Here is a 23,384-nt window from a genome sequence, read left to right on the forward strand (position 1 = left end):
TCCAAAGGATAAATGCCAGTCTTTCTTTAATATTTTGACTACATGAATACTGTCTTCTAAAGGACAGAGTCTCCATAGGACTAAAAACTCATTGGGATGGTTTTACATAACGCTGAGAGGAATTTTACTTAATATTGATTAATTCCATTTTTTGAAATTTATTTTTTGTAATAGCTTACATTTGCCTGACTCTTAAGCCCTTTGAAATAATTTGTACAATGTGTGGATCCATAAACCACTGTGAAGCAGCGGGAGCAAGGATTTTTTCCCTCTTTGAAAAATGAAGAAACAGACTCACAAAGGGAGCAGGACTAATCTGAGGACACAGAACTGGTTACGGGCAAATCTGAGACTAATACTTAAGCTCACTCTTTAGGCCCATGTTCATCCCACAGCACAGCTCTCTTCCGAAGAGTGGGTTGGTAGGATGGACAGCCTGCACTCACGCCCCAACCCTGCCATTCTCAAATTGTGTGAGTCTAGGCAAGTTCCCAAACCTCTTTTGGCTCAGTTTCTCCCCCTATAAGATACCGAAAACAATGGTACCAACCTTATGAGAGTTATTGGGAAAACAATTGAAAGAATGAAAGTCATCATTGAAAGTGCTTAGAACAGCGCCTGGAACACAGTAAATGCTCAATAAATTTTACTTATTATCATAATCCATGAACTGATGATGGTACTAGTCATTTTAAAACTTTCAGATATGTCCCTGTCATTTGGGTCAGGTAGCTCTAGGTTAAAAATTGAAGGTGATGCAAATCTTTATTGTTTTTCCTACATTTTTTCTGTTAAGAAAAATAAAATCCCACTTAGGACTGAGACCTATCAGATCATCATTATCTGAAAGAGTGTTGGTCTCCAGAGATAAAGGTCTACCATAAATTTTCTTTAATACATTTGTGGGGATATTTTAGTTGCTGTATATAGAAAATTAGTATTTGAGCGTAAAATTCGGTGTCAGGTGTAGGTTTCAGTTCACCACCTGTCACTGACTCGTTGATAACTTCAAGTCAGTCACTCCTCTGGGTTTTGCTGATCTCCCTCAACTCTGCAATAAATGTTTTGCAAGAGATGACCAGGCTGGAGGCACCCTAGAGATAACAAGTTAATATTAATGATTACAATAATCTGTGGCCACAAGAATTGTAAGATTGATGGGGCTTGGGAGATGAGCCCATCCAGAACTTTTGCCAGGCAATGGGTCTTTTAAAAGTTGTGTCTGTGAATTTTGAAACTTTTGGCTTCTAGAATTCTTTTCATAGCTCTTTCTATTTTGTTTCTAACGTTTCTCCTTTCTTACATCTGTACAACGCTGTTATCTTTCTCATAACCTGGTCACTTTCCCAGCTGTCCTAGTTTCGAGTCCATAATAGTCAATAAGCCGAGAGATATTTCTTTCCAACCTTGTATGCCCCCCAATATGTTGTGCAAGTTTGTAAACCAACGCTGATGTTGTGCACGCACACTCACACATGCACATACACACAGGGCCCTTAAACGAGACCTCTCCAACTGAGTACACACACACTAATAAGCCCTGCCTTGTTTTGGGGTATCCACTAAGCAGCTCTCAGAAAATTCATCCTGAGAGCTAATCTAGGTGAACTACATTGTTCTACGATCTCCATCTTCCATGAAATAACCCTTTCTACACATTAAGTAACTGATGGCCTGGAAAGTACTTTATAAACTATACCAGTAACTATGGTAACACAGATCCATATAGATGACCAAGTTCCCCCAAACAGAACCAGAGCTCACTCAACACCTGAAATAATCCTGATGGTTTAAAAGGCGACTGTTAGGCGTACGTATCTCTTTACCGCACTCTCCTCTCCTTCCCCCTCCCCTGAAAAAATCTAATTCTGAATTCCATAACAGGTTTAGGACAGTTTACAAGTCATTATTCATCTTTCACTTCTGCAGAAAACAACAAAAACTTTTCATAAACTTTTTTGAAGGTTTTATTTGCTGGTTCATTGTTTTGGGGTTTTAATTCTGGACAATTAAATGTATTAATAAAATTCTATTAATAGAGATGTACACAAAATTAATAAAATAAATTATTAATTATGTTCATCTGTATTCCCTTTCCCCTGAAGGAGCTAATTTACTCTTTGAATATTTGTTTCATAGTCACAGTTGGTGAAAGATTTCCAAGAATTGCGGAGGATCATAGAGTCTATGAACATGTTCCATGCCAACCTGGGGTTCTTCTTTCTTCACTTTGCCCAGATCTTAATGTTGGAAATGCTGGCGTGGCTACTACTGTATCATTTTGGCAGTGGCTGGCCTGTTACTATATTCATTTCCTTTCTTCTCACAATTTCTCAGGTAAGCAGGTATACTAAGCCCAGGCAGCGTCGTCATAAAAAGGCTCAGAATTTCTTCTCTCTTTAGATTGGTGCCAGCTGCTGCCTGACACTTCTTGGCAAGGTATTCATCAATGTCAGGCACTTCCCAGCAAGTGACCAAGCTTCACTGGGCTTTGGTTCTCTCCTCTCTAAAGTGAGGATAATAATGAATGTGGAATTATGCTAAGGAGGACTGATCAGGCAAATGTGTAAAATATAAAGCACAGTGTCTGGCCTATGGTAAATGTTTAATTAATGACAATTGCTGCTTTTTGCCCTGTTTTATCCCCACTATCTCAGTGATTTAAGTTCTGTCCTTTGCCATGCAACACGCATATTTATCTTTCATTCTTTAACCAATCAACATTTATCAATGCATCAGACCATGAATTCTTCAAGGGCAGAGGTTATATCCTATAGAGAATAAGAACGTGTGAGTTCCTTCATAAATGACAAATAGCAACTGACACTTAGCAGGGCATTTGATAAATCTTTGTTGAATAAAGTATGAATCTCTGAACATAGCCTTCTATGAGCATAATACCATGTTGTCGATACAAAGGAAAAGTCAACATGCTCCCTGCTCCTGAGAGAACTCATCTAGTGGAGGAAATAGTCCTTCACAAACAGCTAAACACACTGCCTGGCACAATTCAATGTTATTAATCCCCAGGAAAGGAACAAGCATGTACTGTTGGAGCAGAAAAGAGCATCATTTAATTCTCATGAGAATCATTGGAAAGGGTTTCGTAGAGAATTAACTGCAATGTGTTTCCAGGTTCCAGAATTCTGGATGTTAATTCTTTTTCTTAAATCATCTTGTTTTATTTCTTGAAAAGTGACTTTTGGAAACAAGAAAGGAAACAAATATTTGTTTAGTGCATAGCATAAGCTGGACACTTTACATATACGTAAGTAGTACAACAACCCCGTGAGTCAGGTATTAGTGGCCCCTTTTATCAAATGAAGAACTGAAGGTGAGAGCTACCGAGTAACTTGCCCAGAGTCGTGAAGCTCGTTAATGGTGAAGAACAGTTTAGAATTCAAATCTGTCTGACACCAAAGACCATGGTCTTTGCACTCCATCCTGGAAACCTTTGAAAGTGACAAGGAGAGCATTGCAGGCTGAGACAACAAAGGCGTAAAAGTTGGAAAGATCAGGCAGGATATGTCTGGGAGATAGAAACTAATTTTGGCTGGAGGTCAAACAAGACCACCCACTGTTCTCAAATAAGGTTGTGAATCTAATACGGGACTCATTGATTGATTTCTTGTTAGGGTCCCAATTTCTCTAACAGTAACTTCATCTCTCCTAGGCCCAGAGCTCATTTTTGCAGCATGACGTGGGGCACCTTTCCATATTTAAGAAGTCCAAGTGGAATCACGTGATGCATAAATTTGTGATGTGCCATCTCAAGGTATGGGACGTCAGGGAGCATGAGGGGGATTCCTGAACATGAGTCCCTAAGGAGTGGTTCCCATGTTTGTGCATGGATATCAGTAAAAAATGTTTGCGATACCCCACAAATAAATGTCAGTGTACTGACAAGGTAGATAATATATACTCATATATAATACAACATCATAAAATATGTGTGAAATGAGAATTTTAAATTTTTTGTGAGGATTCATTTAGTTCTGTTTAAGAAACTCTTATATTTTGTATTGCCCTGGTAGACTCTTTGGCTGAATCCCTGGCATCCCCCTGCCCTAAGGAATCACCTCATAGAAGAAAGTGTGTGCCTCGAAAAATGACGATGTGCATTGTGGAATCATAAGTGGGAATATTCTTAGAAGGGATTTGAAGATTTATTGTTGGGAAGCTAGGGGAGACCAGCAAGCCTGATTAGTCCTAGGGGTGGGGGCAAGGAGGGGACAGCTATGAAGAAATAAAGGAAAAGATGCAAAACAGATACTAGTGAACAGAAAGACTAGTCAGGAAAAGCCAGGTGGCTCTGTTCAAGAGTGGAGGATTGCAAAATCCAGACTGCTGGAAAAAGCAGGTAGTGATATGACAGCTGGTCTTATCCCCCTTTACTTGGGCCCCAGGAAGCAGGTACACTGTCCCATGCACCACTGCAATGCAGCAGCTAGGAAAGTGCCTGGCACATGGAGAGCCTCAATAAGCATTTGTTGAATGAAGGAGTGAAAAAAAGAAAGAAAGAATGAGTGAATGAATGAATAAATGAATGAATGAATGAATGAATGAACCAGTTAACAGTGCAGGACTTCCAAGCATGGCTTCCGGCCCTGGCTCTGACTGTACTCATTGTGTGATCTTTAGTAAATCACATTCTATCTCTGGCCCTCAGTATTCCCATCAGTAGTACTAGGAGTTAAACTAGATCTCTGCTTTTCTAGAACTTTCTAGGTTTTGGTCACTATGTACTCTGGCCTAGAAGGGAAGCAAATGCCTGTGAGCCTTCCACTAAACCAAATCCTTGTGTTCAAACCAGGACCCCTTAGGAAAAACCCATGGGCACTGACTCAGAGCCTATTAGTTCTTCCCTAACACAGTGATTTTATACATATATCTCATTCTGGTTATCTGCTTCCCCAGCCCGTAGTGGCTTGGAAGTAGCCAACTAATGAAAGAGTGAAGACAATGCTGGAGTCAGGCCCACAGAGAGTAGTGAGCAGTAACTACTCACAGCAAATGATACAGAAGCACAGATGGGGACTCACATTGTGTGAGCCTGACAAGTGCCGGGTTCAGAACTAGTCCCGTTAGGCTATTTTCTCAAGTAATTCTAATGACGTGAGGACATAGTACTCCTAGTTTTCAGTTGAAATTCATGTTCAGAGGGGTTAAGTATTTAAGCCAATGGCCATAAACTAGTCAGTGGAGAATTCATAGCACAGCACTAAATATTGCAGGCACTGGAGCAGAGCTGCTCAATGCTGGAGCCACCTCAGGAACTTATTTTTTAAAGCCCTGATGCCTAAGCACCATCTCTAGATATTCTAAATTCATCTCTGGTAGAGTCTAGACATCAGTGTTTTTTGAAAGTTCCCCAGGTGATTCGAACCTACAAAAACGAACCCGCCTTCTGTGAGAATTCATGCACTCATGAGCTGGGTCACTTTGAACAAATTACTTAATGATTTTGAACCTCAGTTTCTTCAACTGTAAAATGAGGATAGACGATGGCTTCAACCTGATTAGGATGTTGTTAGGATTATACTCAATGCTCATGTGGCATGCTCAACCAAGTATCTGGCATACAGGAAATGCTTAATAATGGTTAGTGGTTACTAACCTAGGAACAGTCTTTCCATAATCAAAATGAAGACTCAGAATCAATAAGAAAAATGTTTAATCATTGAAGTATTAAGAAGATGGAGATAAATCACATCATCACTGAGTTGCAAGGTACCTGGAATCACCTACTTCTACCTACCCTCTCTCCCACTGATCAGTTTGAGCCTTAAGTCAATCGGATAACACAGAGTTGGATTTTGAGACGTGTCCCCCAAAATAGTTAGAATGAATAATAGGTTGTTATTTCATGTGACAGGTCACATTTGACCAGAAAATTCCTAGGGGCATTCTATTCCACCCTCTCTTCACCATCGTAAGATAGATGAGGCTGTTTCTGAATTCACTCAGAGATACTTACCACAGAATAAAAGCAGAGGCGGTTTCTTACGCTATTGTGAGTTTCAGGTAATAGGCCAGCCCATTTTTCCTCCTCTGTTCTGAGGAGTCAGAGGAAAGGTAAGACTCATCTGCCCTGGAGGTAGCTGGCAGTGGATTCAGTGCCAGTATGTGAAATATTTCAGATCAGCCCCACCCATGCTGGCACTTTAAAAAATAAATCACTGGTTTCCCATTGATCCAGATTTGTACACAGCTATTTCTACCTAAGCTGTGTCTCCAGACACAATTTTGCACTAGTCGAAATGAATATAACCTTGATGACTTGTGAACTGAGTAAGAAAATTGGAAATGGCTCTAAAAGCAAATCAAGTGTACTCTGCCTTTTTTGCAGGCAAAAACAGTGACTCATGAGCAAAATGAACATTGGCTTCAACTATGTGCAGGAGAGAAAACTACCTGTGGAGAGGAAAGGTGGGCAGGGAGGATGTAACAAAGAAAATTATAATGTAAACAGCAACATCCCCGCCTTAGACATGCATACAATTTTAAAGTTTAAAACTTAACCTCATGTCAATTGCCTCCCCCCACCACCTCCTGCAAAAGGCACCAATATGGAGATTCTTTAGAATTTTCATTCACCAACTGAGAGAAAATATATATGCTCTGGTCTTTTCAGTGTTTGCACAATAAAAGAACACTTCCCAAAATAAACCATGAAATGTTTGCATACATTTTGGACTACTGTGAAATACTAAAATCAAAATGGACTCCTTGTAGCATATTTTTCTTATTCGTCAGTATGCACATATAAAAAAACTAAGAATCAAGTCTCATTATAGGGATAGTGGGACAGAACATTTGAAATTAAGATCTTCCTAGAAAATCTGGCCTATACTGATTCCATGATGACATCCTAAAACATTTTATTTTGGTAAGGAAAAGGAAAGTGTCAAGCATGTTATTTTCTGCAATCCCCTCAGAGGCCTCATCCATTTTATAGATGAGGAAATTGCCCAAAGTCACACACCTAAATAGATAGCCAAGTAGGGATTAAATTCAGGTTCGTCTCATTCCAAAGCCTGGGTTTGTTCTTTTTATTATTAGTAGTAGTATTATACTTGAAGTTCTAGGGTACATGTGCACAACCTGCAGGTTTGTTACGCAGCTGTACATGTGCCATGTTGGTTTACTGCACCATCGACTCGTCATTTACAGTAGGTATTTCTCCGAATGCTATCCCTTCCCGAGCCGCCCGCCCCAGACAGGCCCCGGTGTGTGATGTTCCCTGCCCTTTTTCTATTGCACTGAGAATAGACCTAACGTGGAAATGTGGAATGACAGGGTTGTTCCTGCCTAGAATTTGGGGAAGGGGCAGCCTATTTGGCGGGCAGCTGATAATCCTCTCTTGCCTGTGGAGTATTTTGTTTCCTTTGTCTCTGGCAATAGTGGCTTCCAGAAAGAGGGGCCAAGAGAAGGCGCTTATTTGGATCACACCCATAATTACTTGACCATTATTCTAAGCTTTACCTGTTAAGATCTGCTCCCCGTAGTATCATGAATCAAAGCCAGTCTCCCACATTACTGCTCACCACCACAGATAGTCATTGGCTAAAAGAGTACAGTCAGCGGGCGGAAGAGACCAAACATTGGCTCTCAGGGGACTTAGTTGAAAAGGACAATATCTCATCACATTGTCCTTGTTCAGTTATCTACTACTTCCATTGGATTATATGTTTCCTAAGTGTGGAAACCTCATTTTATCATGTTTATCTTTATGTTCCAAATGCCTAGCTCAGTAACTATCTGACACCTAGGACATAATTCAAAATAAATAATGAATGTGTGAATAAATACACAATTATAAGAGTAAGTGGCTCATATGCAATTTAAAAAATCTTTTATCATTTTATTTTATTTTTATTTATAATCGACACATAGTAATTGTATGTATTTATGAGGTACAGTGTGATGTTTCAATGCGTATGTACGTTGTATAATGATCAAGTCAAGGTTGTTAGCATATTCATCACTTTAAACATTTATCATTTCTTTGTTGTAACATTCAATATCCTCTCTTCTAGCTATCTTGAAATATATAATACCTGATTGTTAGCTACAGTCACCCTACTGCAGTGGGCCTCAATCTTCCTGGCACCAGGGACCAGTTTCATGGAAGACAATTTTCCCATGGACCAGTGGGTGGGGGGTGGTTTCAGGACGATTCAAACACATTACATTTATTGTGCACTTTATTTCTATTATTATTAGATTGTAATAATGAAATAATTATACAATTTACCATAATGCAGAATCAGCGGGAGCCCCGAGCTTGTTTTCCTGCAACTACTGGGTCCCATCTGGGGTGACGGGAGACAGTGACAGATCATCAGGCATTAGATTCTCATAAGGAGCATGTAACCTAGATCCCTCACATGTGCAGTTTACAACAGGATTCGTGCTCCTGTGAGAATCTAATGCTGCAGCTGATCTCACAGGAGGCAGAGCTCAGGCTGTAATGAGAATGACGGGGAGCAGCTGTAAATACAGATGAAGCTTCCCTTGCTTGCCTGCCACTCACCTTCTGCTATTCAGCCCAGTTTCTAACAGGCCACAGACTGGTACCGGTCCGTGGCCTGGGGGTTGGGGACCCTTGCCCTAATGTGTAATAGAATGCCAAACTCATTTTTCCTGTCTAGCTGTAACTTTGTACCCATCGTATGCAATTTGATGGAAGAAACACAGAGCACTGATGGGGCCCTAGAAGGGGGGACAGAAATTGTTAAGTATAGTTTGTGACATGTTGAGGCTTAAGCATCATGAACTATCCATATATATATATATAAAATATATATATATCACATATATATCATGTATATATGATATTTCATGATACTCAAGCTCAACGTGTCACAAACTATACTTAACAATTTCTGTCCCCCCCCTTCTGGGTGAGGAGGAGAGAGAGAGATCCATATATATATGTACACACACACACATATATACACACACACACACACACACACACATATATATATTTGGAAAGTCCCCATTCAGGCATATGATTCAGGATATAGACTCAGGCTGGAGGGTTGCAAGAAGGTTAGGGAATGTTAATTGGGAATGAGATGGGGGTTGCTAAGAAACAACTGCAAAGAAGACTATGGAAACACAATGCTAATGCTCACAGATATTCAAATAAAGAGCCATCCCCTTCTACTATAGATGTTTGGTGTCCAGACCAGCATGCTCCTACAGAAATACAATGCACCACGTTAAAATGACACTTGCATTTCAAATTTTCTAATAGTCATATTTAAAAGGTAACTTTATTACTCCACATATATTCAAAATAGTATTATTTCAACATGTAATCAATGTAAAAATTATTGATGAACTATTTTACATTCCTTTTTTCATACTGAATCTTCAAAATCCAGTAGGTGTTTTATGCTTACGGCTTGTCTTTATTCGGTCGCTTTTCAAGTGCTCAGTTGCTCAATAGCCACATGTGCTAATGGCTATTGCATTGGACAGAGCGGACTAGAACATGCATAGACTGCTTGCTAAACTATGTCAAATATGCAATAAAAAACTACTACGGCTGCTCATTCTTCTGTAAATGATTAACATAAAGGAGGAAAAGCTGAATATCCCAGCATGCCAACATTTTACATACGTCATCTCATAACTCCCCAGACCACCCACAGATGTAAATGTGCTTATGTTATTTACCAGAGATAGAACTGAGCCTCAAAGAGGTTGGGTGACTTGCCCAAAACATGCAGCAGTATTTATACATCCGGTATATGTAACTAGGTTGATGTGCCTCCAAATTATTTGCTCTATTAAAATTTCAGACTTTCTATGGTAAAAAAAAAAAAAAAAAAAAAATCACAAACAACCTAATCAGAGGTGACTCAAGCTTGGCATCAGCTAAAATCTTTTTATTCTCATTTATTTTTGTATGAGAGCATTGAAACCGAGACATGCAAGGATCTGAGCCAAGCCCCCCAAGGAGATCACTTCAGATCCATGATTCTTTGAAACACTCATTGAAGTAAGATACCTGGGGCCGCTTCTTTTTCCCCAGAACTAATTAAAGTCTCGGAGCTAAGTCTTCTTTATATGTAAAATAGAAACAATTCTCTCTGCCCCACCTACCTTCAGCTTTTTTTTTTAATGAAGATCAAATAAGAGAAGGATGGGAAAACATTTCTTTTCAACCAGCTTTTATGATTTTCATTACCAAGACTTTTAGCCTAAAGTTGAGTTTCTGGATCAGAGATTTATTTCTTTGTAAGCTATGAGTGCCTCTGTCCGATGAGTCATGCTGTGGCTCAGCAGTGGAGGCAAGCTAGAGAAACTCAGATGTCTTATTTTGACTTGGGGGATGCATGCAGAAAACTCTGAGAGTGAAGGGTATTTCAGGAAAGAATTATTTCAAGTAACGAGCCCTCTCTTCTCCTCAGGGCCTGTCAGCAAACTGGTGGAATTACCGGCACTTTCAACATCACGTAAAGCCGAACATCTACCCCAAAGACCCGGATATTGACATGGGCCCACTTTTTCTGCTCGGAGATTCACAACCTGTCAAGGTACACTTAGAAATCTTGAGCACTGGGGAAATGTTCCTGGAAGTGGTTCCTGGAAAGGCTTACAGCCTTGCCTTGGAAAAATCAAGCCAGAAATTCTGGCTTCACACACAATCTGACAACATTTCTCCTTCTTTTAGGCTCAAAATATAGATTTGAAATAACTGAATCTGGGGCTGTAAGAATACGAGGGCATTTAGAGTCGTAACCTTTAAGTCTATGACCTTAAAGATCATCCAGTCCAACCTCCCACAGCAGGAAATATGGGAATCCACATTACTCTGTTTGAGCAATCTCAGTGACAGATGGGTCCCTGCCCAGTGCCTGTCATTTTCTCTGAGGCAATACAAGCCAGTGTTAGATCGTGGAACCAGATGACTGGGGTTGCAATGACTGTCTGAGGTTTAAACAGGGCGTGGAGAAACATTCACTGAAAGAATATAGGTCAATATATTCAATAAGCACTAGGTCACGTACATTCACGTACCTAGTTATCTCAACTAATTCTAGCCCAGTTAGAAGACTCTATGCTGTTATATTTCGTTCATGTTCATTTTGGTGCATTTATACATGAACTACAGCCCAAATGCCATGGAAGAGAGCTAGAGGTCTCACCTGTAATTTGAGCTTCTTAAACAACAGAAAAAGGAAGGGGAAAGTCATCTTCAGAATTTCTCAGTTAATGATTACTTTTTAAAACTTCAACTTGAAACCATTATGTAAAGGACAACATCAATTACCAAGATTTTTAGGAGAGAGTCTTTTTTTGTTGTTTGAGACAGAGTTTCGCTCTGTCGCCCAGGCTGGAGTAGCGTGGCGCAATCTCAGCTCACTGCAAGCTCCACCTCCTGAGTTCATGCCATTCTCCTACTTCAGCCTCCCGAGTAACTGGGACTACAGGTGCCCGCCACCACTCCCAGCTAATTTTTTATATTCTTTTTTAGTAGAGGCGAGATTTCACTGTGTTAGCGAGGATGGTCTTGATCTCCTGACCTCGTGATCTGCCCGCCTCAGCCTCCCAAAGTGAGGAGGGAGTCTTTCTTAAGCAAAGGAGGTATAAGGATAACCAAAGAAAAGTGCCTCCCCTCAAGTGAAGTACCTGAGAGTCAGATACTTGGCAAGAGGTCACTATCTCCTAGAAAAACTAGGAGTCTTATAAAAATAAAACGGTGTAGCCTCCTCGGTTGTTGCCTGTCTCGTCCATTAACCAAATATTGTGCAACTTCTTGAAAGTAGTTTTTTTCATCTTTGGGAGACTCACCCTTTTCCCTAGCTGAAAGAGAAAATAAGGTCTCTTGCTTTGAAAAAATTCTTGGTGATGTGATCACAAATCAGTTGCTTTTGACAATGATTCCGCAAACACATTGGACTTCCCTGATGTTTGTGGGTTTCTATGATCATCATTAGAATTGTAAAGTATTGATTTCTCCAGTTGTCCCCTCATATCTCCCCTTCCTCCTACAGAGCAAGGGAGTTTGTCTCAGGGAAGTTCGTGAAGCAGCTTGAGTTCAGACATGCCTTCTGTAGAGCTATTTTCAGTACCCATGCTACTTCTTCATAAACAATAGAGGTTACCTCTCCAAGTTCTCAAGCTGCTCCTGGGATATCCCTAAAACATGAGAGTTCTATGTAATATAATTTCAAAGCTACTCACAAGACATTATTTAAAATTATTTATTTAAACTCTAAAATTCAGTAGTTTCACATCAAAAACATTTCTAATCAGCCCTGGGCTTTTCCTTTCTTCCTTCTTTACTGTCTGCCTTTCTAATACTTTATTCAAATGTTAAGTTTCTTCAGCAAGCATTTATTAATTCTTCTATGTCCCGTGCTTATATCCTGGAAGACAGAATCCTCCTTTTGATACTCACAATCTGTCCATTATGGTTTGTTCACTCCCACACACTTCCAACTAGTCCCTTTACCATGTTTCCTGCTACTAAAATGTTTAAAGGTTTAGGAATAACTGCAAATAGCTATTATTACCTTATCACTATGATATTTCTTATAATTTTTGACAATAAGAGAAGGAAGGACCAACTACAAAATCCAAATACAAGAAATCTATACATAGGAGGAAAGATATCAAAGGAAAGGAGAAAGCAAGAGTCAAACACTGCCCAGAGTTTTAACTGAATGAACATAGGCAAAAATACAGAGTGAGTGTGAATTATCATTTATTCATTAATTCCTTCAATAAACATTTATTGAGTGTCTGCTAGATACTAGAGATATAACCATTACTTCTATCCTCCTTTCAAAGCATTTGCTGCCTTTGTGCCCTGAATATATGCCAGATTAACTAAGGAGACTCCTAGAAAATGAATCAAATTCTCAGTAGTGAATGTAATATTATAATTATATTATTATATAGTAATTATATAATGTATAATAAATATTATATGTACTATCATCATGGGCTAAAATAATAAATGATAGTGTGACTTCCATGATGAGAACATAAAAGAAGAAAGATGAGACAGACAGGAGGGGCCATGACTATATATTTTATCGTATTACCATTTAGTATCTTTTGGATGAATGAATTTAAAAGAAAATTCTTGACTCTGATGAATGAATCACACATCTGTTGGATGAATGAATGAATATGGAGCAGAATCCTAAATGCCATAGTTGAAGAAGCACAAGAAAAACTCAGAAATGTCCCATTTCAGTGACCATTCCACCTCACATAAAGAGAAAAAAAAATTCAAAATGATTCCCACAGGAACAAAAAAATGATACAATTCCTACAGTCCAATGGAATATTCCATTTGTGATAGAATTACCCACATATAATGAAAGCAAGACGAGGCCACAATATTTCTTCCTCCCATCCTGGTTCTGGTTCTTCTAGTGCCTCAGACTTGAAAGCTAATGAACACTGATCAGATGGCTCTTTCCATAAAGATTTTAGACACACACAAGCATGTGCACACACACACACACACACATACACATGCATCCTTGAGTGTGATGACCAGAAGTATGGTCTCTTATTTTTGTTTTATTCTCTCTCCATTCAGTACGGCAAGAAGAAAATCAAATACATCAACTATGAAAAGCAGCACCTGTACTTCTACATGGGTGAGTCTCCCAGAGCCACATTCCTTATATCCCATTTCCTTGAAGCAAGTACTTGTCAAGGCAGAAGTCACAATTGGAATGCTCTCACAGAGACCAGCCCACGTCCAATTGCTATTGAGCAAAGCAGCATGTCTTATTTCAGACTCCCTGGGGTGGAAATCTGCAAAGGGAAATGGAAAAATAAACAGCCTTTTTAAACAGCACCTCATCACTCTGAGAGTTGGATGGGGAAGGAGGGAGATACCCAATGAGGGAGGGAAGCCAGGCTGCCAGTCAAGGGACCTGCATCTAGGACTGTCATTCTGGAAAGACCAAACATCTATCAAGAGAAAAGAATAATGGTGTTTGGGTAGGGAGGAAGTAGAGATGGGGAGATAAATCTGAAGCATTGACAGTGTGACACCAGAAATGGAGAGGCCGGGGAACAAAGGGCACCTGCAGTGCTCTTGTGTGGAAGAAAGCTGTCTGCTCCCATGACCTGCATATAGCTGTGGGAAGGCATGAGACATATATATCTGAGTGTGGGCATGTGGGTCAAGTTTGAAGGAAAATACAGGTAGCTGCGTAAATCTGATACCAGTAAAAGAACATCATAAGCAAAGACTGCTCTTAACCAATATCAAACTCATAGCAGCTCACAAAAAAAGCTTTCAAGAAACCCCCAAATCTGCCCAACTAAAACATGTATCTGGGGAATAAACCAAAATCAGGGAAAGAACCAAACATTTCCTCTAGTCCAGTTGTTCTCAACCAGAGCAATTTTGCCTCCCGGGGCAATATCAAAAGATATTTTTTTGGTTATCGCAACAGAGGAGGAGGGAAGGTATTGGCAGTCAGTGGATAGAAGCCAGGGATGCTGCTAAACATTCTGCAATGCAAAGGAAGCCCCTCATAAAAATAATCATCTCACCCAAATTGTCAGCAGTGCTGGGCTTGAGAAACACAGTTGCAGATGATCTGATTTGCCCACGTGTAGGCCACAAATGGCCACCCCTATCATGCCAGAGGAAGATAGCAGGGGGCAAATTTTTTGAAGTGTGAGGTCGACCATCACTGCTGGATCCTCTACAGTGGGAATTCAGCCTTCCCCATCCTGCACTCGTCACCTGCCCCGCTGCTCTTGCAAAACCTAAAAGACGAATGAGGACATTGGTGCCCCATTTTTAAAAGGTAGCTGATTCCCAGCCTGACTAGATGTGTGTCTGGAAAAGAAAACCCTGTTGGAGTTTCTTCTCTGAACTCTCCTGAGAAACATGTGTTTACCTCCCCTGTCTGAAGTGGGACAATATGCCCTTACCTTATGAGAAATGAGGGAATGGTGTTAATTCACTGCAAAATGCCCACTTCACAAACCACCCTACCACCACCAAGAGCTGCTTTATTGTGGCCTTTCCCGGCAAATGCTAGCTTAACATCTCGGGTACAAATGAGTCGTACTCAAACTGTCAAAAAGAAACAAAACCAGACAGTTGTTAAAGGCAGCAAGACAAATCATATTCAGGCTATCGCACTAGGGGAGAGAGACTTCACCATAAACCGAGCTTAATTCTCCTGACGCAAAAGTGAGAGAGAGGCTTTTTAAATGCTGGAGCATGCTAAAGGAAAAGTACTGAAAGACACTGGGAGATGGGGTGGGGGTGGAGGAGCTGGTTGGTAAGATTTGTCCAGGCTGTCTGTGTCTGCTAACTGGTACTTATCAAAGTTAGGCTCCTATCCTCCCAAACAGACTGACAGATAAGAGCCCCATCCTTCTTGATGACTACATTTCAAAGAGATTGTTACCAGGCCCTTGAGAAATACATTTCTGGAGTGTAGAAGCTACATCTCAAAAGAAGACACAAAGGATTTATAATTGTCAGTGTCCTAAAGTAAATGCTCTATAAAAAGGGGTGTCAGGTGCCTATAGTCAGACACTTGCCAGAATAAACAGTAAATTATTTTGGCAGCCCTGAGCTTTCTCAGGTAAAAACTTCAAGGATGCTGGGATTATCCCAGAGAGATAGCCTTGAGCTTTGAGGAACTATGCTAGTGTTTGTTCAAGTTTCTTAGTGTGGAGAGTGGATGAAATCATTTGTGCTGAGAGTCTGCAATTCTCGTAGGCCAAGGATGAGGCCTAGTTGAGAAGAGGGCTCAAAGGATCCTAACTAAAGTTTAACCAGGGAGACAGCCTTTGTCAAAAGCCAGAGGATCTCCTTAAGGATCCTCTGTGCCTGGGAAGCCTCAGTGATGCTGGGGAAAAGGCAGGTAAATAACTCTGACCAGGAAACAAGTATACCTTCTTCATCTCTGACACCTCAACACACTATAATGGGGCTAAATCCCAAAGATCCAGGGAGACTGAAGGACTCCAAGGACCTTGAAAACACTTGAAAGCTGGTAGCAGAAGCTGTTCAGGGATGCCTTCATCAAAAATGACTCAAATCTCCCAAGCTTTCCTAGCTTCTTTGAGGCAGCTTGAACCTGGAGCTACTGATCTAATTCTTAGCCCCGTCTTTTAGACTTGAAATGCCCATTGCAGTCCAGGAAGGGGCCGTGGATCTCCACTTGCATCTTTCCTTGGGGCCAGCATTCCAGGAATGCTGCATTAAGGAGATAGACTCCTGCTCACTTGCATTGGGGTCACATTTTTTAATTAAATACATTTACTGGATTTATTAAATAAATTTATTAAGTACGTTATAAAAATACAACACAGTAATCACAAAACAGATGCTGGATCATCCTAATACCAAAAACAGGGAGAGACAGAACAATAAAATGAGATTTTAGGCCAGTACCCCTGATGAACATCAATGCGAAAATTCTTACTAAAATACTGGCAAACCAAATCCAGCAGCACATCAAAAAGCTTATTCACCACAATTAAGTTGGAATTCAAGGCTGGTTCAACATACACAAATAAATAAATGTAATCCATCACATAAGCAGAACCAATGACAAAAACCACATGACTGTCTCAATTGATGCAGAAAAGGTCTTCAATAAAATTCAACACCCCTTTATGCTAAAAAACTCTCAATAATCTAGGTATTAATGGAAAGTATCTCAAAATAATAAGAGATATTAACAACAAACACACAGCCAATATCATACTGAATGGGCAAAAGCTGGAAGCATTCCCTTTGAAAACTGGCACAAGACAACCTCTCTCACCACTCCTATTTAACATAGTATTGGAAGTTTCTGGCCAGGGCATTCAAGCAAGAGAAAGAAATAAAGCATATTCAAATAGGAACAGAGGAAGTCAAATTGTCTCTGTTTGCAGATGACATGATTGTATATTTAGAAAACCCCATCATCTCAGCCCAAAATCTCCTTAAACTGATAAGCAACTTCAGCAAAGTCTCAGGATACAAAATCAATATACAAAAACCACAAGCATTCCTATTCACCAATAATAGACAAACAGAAAGCCAAATCATGAGTGAACTCTCATTCACAACTGTTACAAAGATAAGAAAATACCTAGGAATACAACTTACAAGGAACATAAAGGATCATTTCAAGTAGAACTACAAAGCACTGCTCAAGGAAATAAAGAAGGACACAAACAAATGTAAAAATATACCATGCTCAAGAATAGGAAGAATCAATATCATGAAAATGGCCATATTGCCCAAAGTAATGTGTAGATTCAATGCTATCCCCATCAAGGTACCACTGACTTTCTTCACGGAATTAGAAAAAACTAGTTTAAATTTCATACGGAACAAAAAAAAGCCCATATAGCCAAGACAATCCTAAGCAAAAAGAACAAAACTGAAGGTATCATGCTACCTGACTTCAAACTATACTACAAGTATACCAAACTATACTACAGTAACTAAAACAGCATGGTACTGGTACCAAAACAGATATATAGACCCATGGAACAGAACAGAGGCCTCAGAAATAATGTCACACATCTACAACCTTCTGATCTTTGACAAACCTGACAAAAACAAGCAGTGGGGAAAGGATTCCCTATTTGATAAATGGTGTTGGGAAAACTGACTAGCCATATGCAGAAAACTGAAACTAGACCCCTTCCTTATACCTTATAAAAAATTAACTCAAGATGGATTAAAGATTTAAACATAAGACCTAAAACCATAAATACCCTAGAAGAAAACCTAGGCAAAACAATTCAGGACATAGGCATGGGCAAAGACTTCATGACTAAAATACCAAAAGCAATGGCAACAAAAGCCAAAATAGACAAACGGGATCTAATTAAACTAAAGAGCATCTGCAGAGCAAAAGAAACTGTCATCAGAGTGAACAGGCAACCTACAGAATGGGGGAAAATTTATTTAATCTAGCCATCTGACAAGGGGCTAATATCCAGAATCTATAAGGAACTTAAACAAATTTACAAGAAAAAAACAAGCAACCCCATCAAAAAGTGGGCAAAGGATATGAACAGACACTTCTCAAAAGAAGACATTTATGCAGCCAGCAAACATATGAAAAAAAACTCATAATCACTGGTCATTAGAGAAATGTAAATGAAAACCACAATATGATACCATCTCATGCCAGTTAGAATGGTGATCATTAAAAAGGCAGGAAAAAACAGATGCTGGAGAGGATGTGGAGAAATAGAAATGCTTTTATACTGTTGGTGGGAGTGTAAATTAGCTCAATCATTGTGGAAGACAGTGTGGTGATTCCTCAAGGATGTAGAACCAGAAATACCATTTGACCCAGCAATCCCATTACTGGGGATATACCCAAAGGATTATAAATCATTCTGCTATAAAGACACATGCACACATATGTTTATTGCAACACTATTCACAACAGCAAAGACTTGGAACCAACCCAAATGCCCATTAATGTTAGACTGAATAAAGAAAATGTGGCACATATATACCATGGAAAGCTATGCAGTCATAAAAATGGATGAGTTCATGTCCTTTGCAGGGACATGGATGAAGCGGGAAACCATCATTCTCAGCAAAGTAACACAGGAACAGAAAACCAAACACCGCATGTTCTCACTCATAAGTGGGAGTTAAACAATGAGAACACACGGACACAGGAAGGGGAACATCACACACCAGGGGCTGTTGGTGGGTTGGGGGTTAGAGGAGGGATAACATTAGGAGAACAACCTAATGTAGATAGATGATGGGTTGATGGGTGCAGCAAACCACCAAGGCACGTGTAGACCTATGTAACAAACCTGCACGTTCTGCACATGTATTCCAAAACTTAAAGTATAATTTAAAAAAAAAAAAGGATGCTGGAAAATATTTAGAGAAATGGGAAGATGGTCAGGATATGCTTTATTTTTAAAGGTAGTGTACCAAACAGTACTATAGGTAGCATAATAGCAATTTTTAGAACATATATTAATATATCTATATTCAAAATGTTTATGGTAATATTTGGGTAGTAAGATTACAGGTGATTTTCCTCTTTTTACTTTTATTTTAGTTTTAAGGGTACATGTGCACGTTTGTTATACAGATAAATTGTGTGTCTCAGGAGGCATCACTACTCACAATAGCTAAGACACGGAATCAGCCTAAATGCACATCAATGGTAGACTGCTTAGATAAAATGTGGTACGTATACACCATGGAATACTACACATCCATTCAAAAGAATAAGATAATGTCCTTTGCAGCAATATGGATGGAGATGGAGGCCATTATCCTAGGTGAACTAACGCAGGAACAGAAAACCCAACACTGCATGTTCTCACTTCTACGTGGGAGCTAAACATTAAATACACATGAACACATTCTGTTTATTTATTCAGCATCATTTTTTGTTCTATTTCAGTTGGGCTCCCACTCCTTATGCCAGTATATTTCAACCTGCAATCTATGCAAGTGATGTACCTTCGAAGATATTGGGTGGTGAGTAATGTGGCTCATTCTCTGAAACTAGACCAAGTAGAAGAGGGAAAATGAAAATGCTGTGTCCTCTCCAGATATAGCTTCCTTGAATAACAAGGCATAAGATTCAGCCAGAATGTGAAGGGACCCTAAGCCAATGAAGCAGAAATGAAATCATGTTCAGGGTGTATAACTTTCAAGTGCTTTCCTCTGCAGGACATCGCCTGGGTTAGCAGCTTTTACATCCGATATTTCATCACATTTGGCCCATACTATGGAATCTTTGGGACTGTGTTGCTCATCTATTTGGTCAAGTAAGAATACTATTTTATTTCGGTAATCCAAATGATCCTTGTCAGATCCTTCCCCATCAGAGCTATTTGTCATCAGTTTTAAAACAGATTAGATTATGACATCATGCCCCATTTCTTGCAGCTGAGGTGTTTTTAAGCAAATGTGAAAAAAAAATAGTTCAAATAGTTGAATAAGACGAGCCCTTTGCAAAAAAAAATTTGCCCAATCCCCATTTTTACCCATGTCCTGGATTCTTAAAGGAAGCATTTCAATTGAATCCTAAATCCTTAAAACTGTAATCTAGGTAGACATAGTAATCCCTACCGAAGAATGACAGGGAAGGAATTTTTTTTTAAGTTATTTTGTGACTAGAGGTTTTCCCAATGCATTTTTGTTTGAATAGTCCTCTCCACTTTTCCAATGTAATCCTCCCTCATTCTGTTGTCAAGTTATTCTAAGTCCTAAATAATTATAAGAATAATGAATAATTATAAGAATAATGATAGCTACTATGCATCAGACACTTTGTTAAAGGCTTTACATGCTTTATCTTATTTGATGTAATCCTCACACAATGCTGCAGTGTAGATAGTATCATGCTCATTTTTCTGCTAAAGGAACTGAAGTTTAAAGAGATTAAATCATAGGCCCAAGGGCATGTAAGAGCAAGTAAGAGCCAAGGCCAGTGCCGAAACAGAACTTGAATCCAGCTCTTATCTGACGACAAAGCCCAGGCTGTCAACCAGTTTGCATGTGCCCTTAAATTTCCCTAGTGGTTTTGATCTTTGCACTAGAGCTACAGAAAACTTTAGAGGTTCTGCTCCCATACATTTGGCAGTCATGTGGCTGAATGCTTAGTGTGTCATCTCTTGATATAAAGGTCTTTCAGAGAAGAAAAAGAAAGATCACCATTTTACTGGAAACTTTGAGTCTCTTTCATTTCCTCCAGTGCTCAACCAGCTCTACCAGGGGTTATGCAAGCCCAGTGCTTGCTACTGAAACACCCTAAACAGTCATCACTTCCTCCTTTTATTCCTCCAAAAGGTTTCTTGAAAGTCCTTGGATTGCATATGTTACCCAGATGAGCCACATACCAATGAGAATGAGCACAGAGGAGAACCGAGACTGGCTCAGCACTCAGGTAATGATGGAGTTCCCCAGGGAGAATCTTTCTAACCACACTGATTTAGAACCCGGTCCCTCCCTTGACACACGGGGATTATGGGGATTACAATTCAAGATGAGATTTGAGTGCGGACACAGGCAAACTGTATCAATGGACAATTTGATGGGAAGAGGGCTAGGAAATGGGTGCTAGTTGACGGTTGGGGAAGAAATTATAGGGGTGTGGAGAATGTTCCCAGTCCACCTTTGGGTTGGGCCACAGAACCCATCAAGTCATGAGTCATGCATGGGTCCGAGTGGGGACAGTCTGAAAAACATCTCAAAAAATTAATCTTAGGTTCTATAATAGTGATGTTATCTACAAGCACAATTGGGAAAGTCACAAATCCTGTCACCTCTGGCCGCATGACTCCTGAGCAGTAAAGAATTATAGAAACTATGCCTCCATCTTAGCAGAATTCAGGCCCCTCTCACAATCCTAACGTTATGGCCTTTTATTAGTTATACAAAAGCAGTTCAGTTTTGGGAAGGGCTACTATCATCCTTGCTTTAAGGTTAAACTACAAAATAAGTTCCTCCCAAATTAGCTTAGCCTACACCCAGGAATTACAAAGGACAGCTTGGAGATCAGAAGCAAGATGTAGTCAACTATGTCAGATTTATCTTACTGTCATAATTTTGCAAAGGTGGTCTCAAATATTTTCTTTGTTTGACACTTGGGCTCATTTATAACTAATATAAGCTTTTTCTTTGCAGGTCTTGGCCACCTGTAATATTGAACAGTCCTTTTTCCATGACTGGTTCACTGGGCACCTGAACTTCCAAATTGAGCACCAGTGAGTAACAAGAATAGTCCTTAGTAGGGCAAGTGCAGTCACTTATAACATCCCCATATATAATCCAGATCAGGCCCTAGGCTCAAGGTCTCAGAGAACCAGCATTTTCTACAGGCTGCTATCTTTCTATTAGCAACGATGGGGAAGAAAGGGAAGGAAGGGAGAAGGAAGGAAGGAAGAAGGAAGGAAGGAAGGAAGGAAGAAGGAAGGAAGGAAGGAAGGAAGGAAGGAAGGAAGGAAAGAGAGAGAAAGAAAACAAGAAAGAGAGAGAGAAAGAAAGGAAGGAAAGGAAAGAAAGAAAGAAAGGAAGAAGGAAGGAAGGAAGGAAGAAGGAAGGAAGGAAGGAAGGAAGGAAGGAAGGAAGGAAGAAGGAAGGAAGGAAGGAAGAAAGGAAAGAAAGAAAAAGAAAGGAAAGAAGGAAGGAAGGAAGGAAGGAAGGAAGGAAGGAAGGAAGGAAGGAAGGAAGGAAGGAAGAAAGAAAGAAAGAAAGAAAGAAAGAAAGAAAGAAAAGAAAGAAAGAAAGAAAGAAAGAAAGAAAGAGAAAGAAAAGATTGTGAGTAAATAGAGTGAAATCTTGGAAAAGTGCCAGTGATTCCATTTTCAGATACCTGCAGGCTTGAGAAGTGGGTAACCAAGTTGTGTTGAAATTTAATTTAAATATCTATCTCTTTAGATCTGAAGTTATAAAATAATCAATGATAAAACCCATTCCCTGACGCAATATTCAAATGGTATTGGCAATACTTTGCCAATGAGTCAGTTAGGTGGCCATAAAATAAAGAGAAAATGGTAACACTTGGAGAGTTGATCTCCAGAATATTCAAGGGAGAGACTGTCCACATCCTCTTTACCTAAGCCATATTTTGGATAGTCAGAGAAGGAAAGAACTCTTACACCTGCCCATTTAATTTTCTCATCCTTTCCTTCATGTTAGTTCTTAAAAGTCTCAGCAAAACAAGGAAGGACTATTATTCACATTTTATCAAAGATTAAGTTAAAACCCAGGAAAGTCACCTGGGTGATTAGTGGAAAATCTTAAATAAAAATCCATATCTCCTCACTCCTTATTCCTATCCCAGGACTTTTTGCTATATGCCATGACTAGAACTTATTGAATATTCATCTATTCATGGGATAGGAGTTAGATGGTGTTTGGGAACCTCCGCCTAGTCTCTTTGCTAAAACATAACAAGAGTCACCTTTACTCCAGTTCCCAATAAGTTCCTCATCTTCATCTGAGACCACCTCAGCCTGGACCTTATTGTCCATATCATTATCAGCATTTTGGGCAAAGCCATTCGATAAGTCTCTAGGAAGTTCCAAACTTTCCCACATTTTCCTGTCTTATTCTGAGCCATCCAAACCGTTCCAACCTCTGCCTGTTACCCAGTTCCAAAGTCATTTCCACATTTTGAGGTATCTTTTCAGCAACATCCCACTTCCGGTTCCAATTTACTATATTAGTCTGTTTTCACACTGCTGATAAAGTCATACCCGAGACTGGGAAGAAAATGACGTTTAATTGGAATTACAGTTCCAAATGGCTGGGGAGGACTCAGAATCATGGCGGGAGGCAAAAGGCACTTCTTACATGGCAGTGGCAAGAGAAAATGAGGAAGAAGCAGGAGAAAATGAGGAAGAAGAAAAGCAGGAACCCCTGATAA

General features: G+C 39.7%; 2 protein-coding genes across 3 annotated transcripts in view; one reads left to right on the plus strand and one right to left on the minus strand.

The window, feature by feature from the left end:
• Nucleotides 1–23,384, minus strand: part of LOC101026984 (olfactory receptor 9G4) — a 209,144-nt gene that overhangs the window by 94,607 nt on the left and 91,153 nt on the right. The gene's annotated exons all lie outside the window — the stretch shown is intronic.
• The window catches only part of LOC101026624 (putative fatty acid desaturase 2-like protein FADS2P1), a 41,851-nt gene that overhangs the window by 13,022 nt on the left and 5,445 nt on the right, over nt 1–23,384 (plus strand). For both annotated transcript variants that reach the window (XM_009186044.4, XM_021925754.2), the window contains exons 3-10: nt 2,140–2,337; nt 3,674–3,775; nt 10,428–10,553; nt 13,577–13,637; nt 19,410–19,486; nt 19,682–19,779; nt 20,804–20,900; nt 21,641–21,720. In XM_009186044.4, coding sequence (XP_009184308.2) covers nt 2,140–2,337; nt 3,674–3,775; nt 10,428–10,553; nt 13,577–13,637; nt 19,410–19,486; nt 19,682–19,779; nt 20,804–20,900; nt 21,641–21,720 — 839 coding nt within the window. The remainder of the gene's footprint in view (nt 1–2,139; nt 2,338–3,673; nt 3,776–10,427; nt 10,554–13,576; nt 13,638–19,409; nt 19,487–19,681; nt 19,780–20,803; nt 20,901–21,640; nt 21,721–23,384) is intronic.

The sequence above is a fragment of the Papio anubis genome, chromosome 12, assembly GCF_008728515.1.
Source record: "Papio anubis isolate 15944 chromosome 12, Panubis1.0, whole genome shotgun sequence".
Taxonomy (NCBI): domain Eukaryota; kingdom Metazoa; phylum Chordata; class Mammalia; order Primates; family Cercopithecidae; genus Papio; species Papio anubis.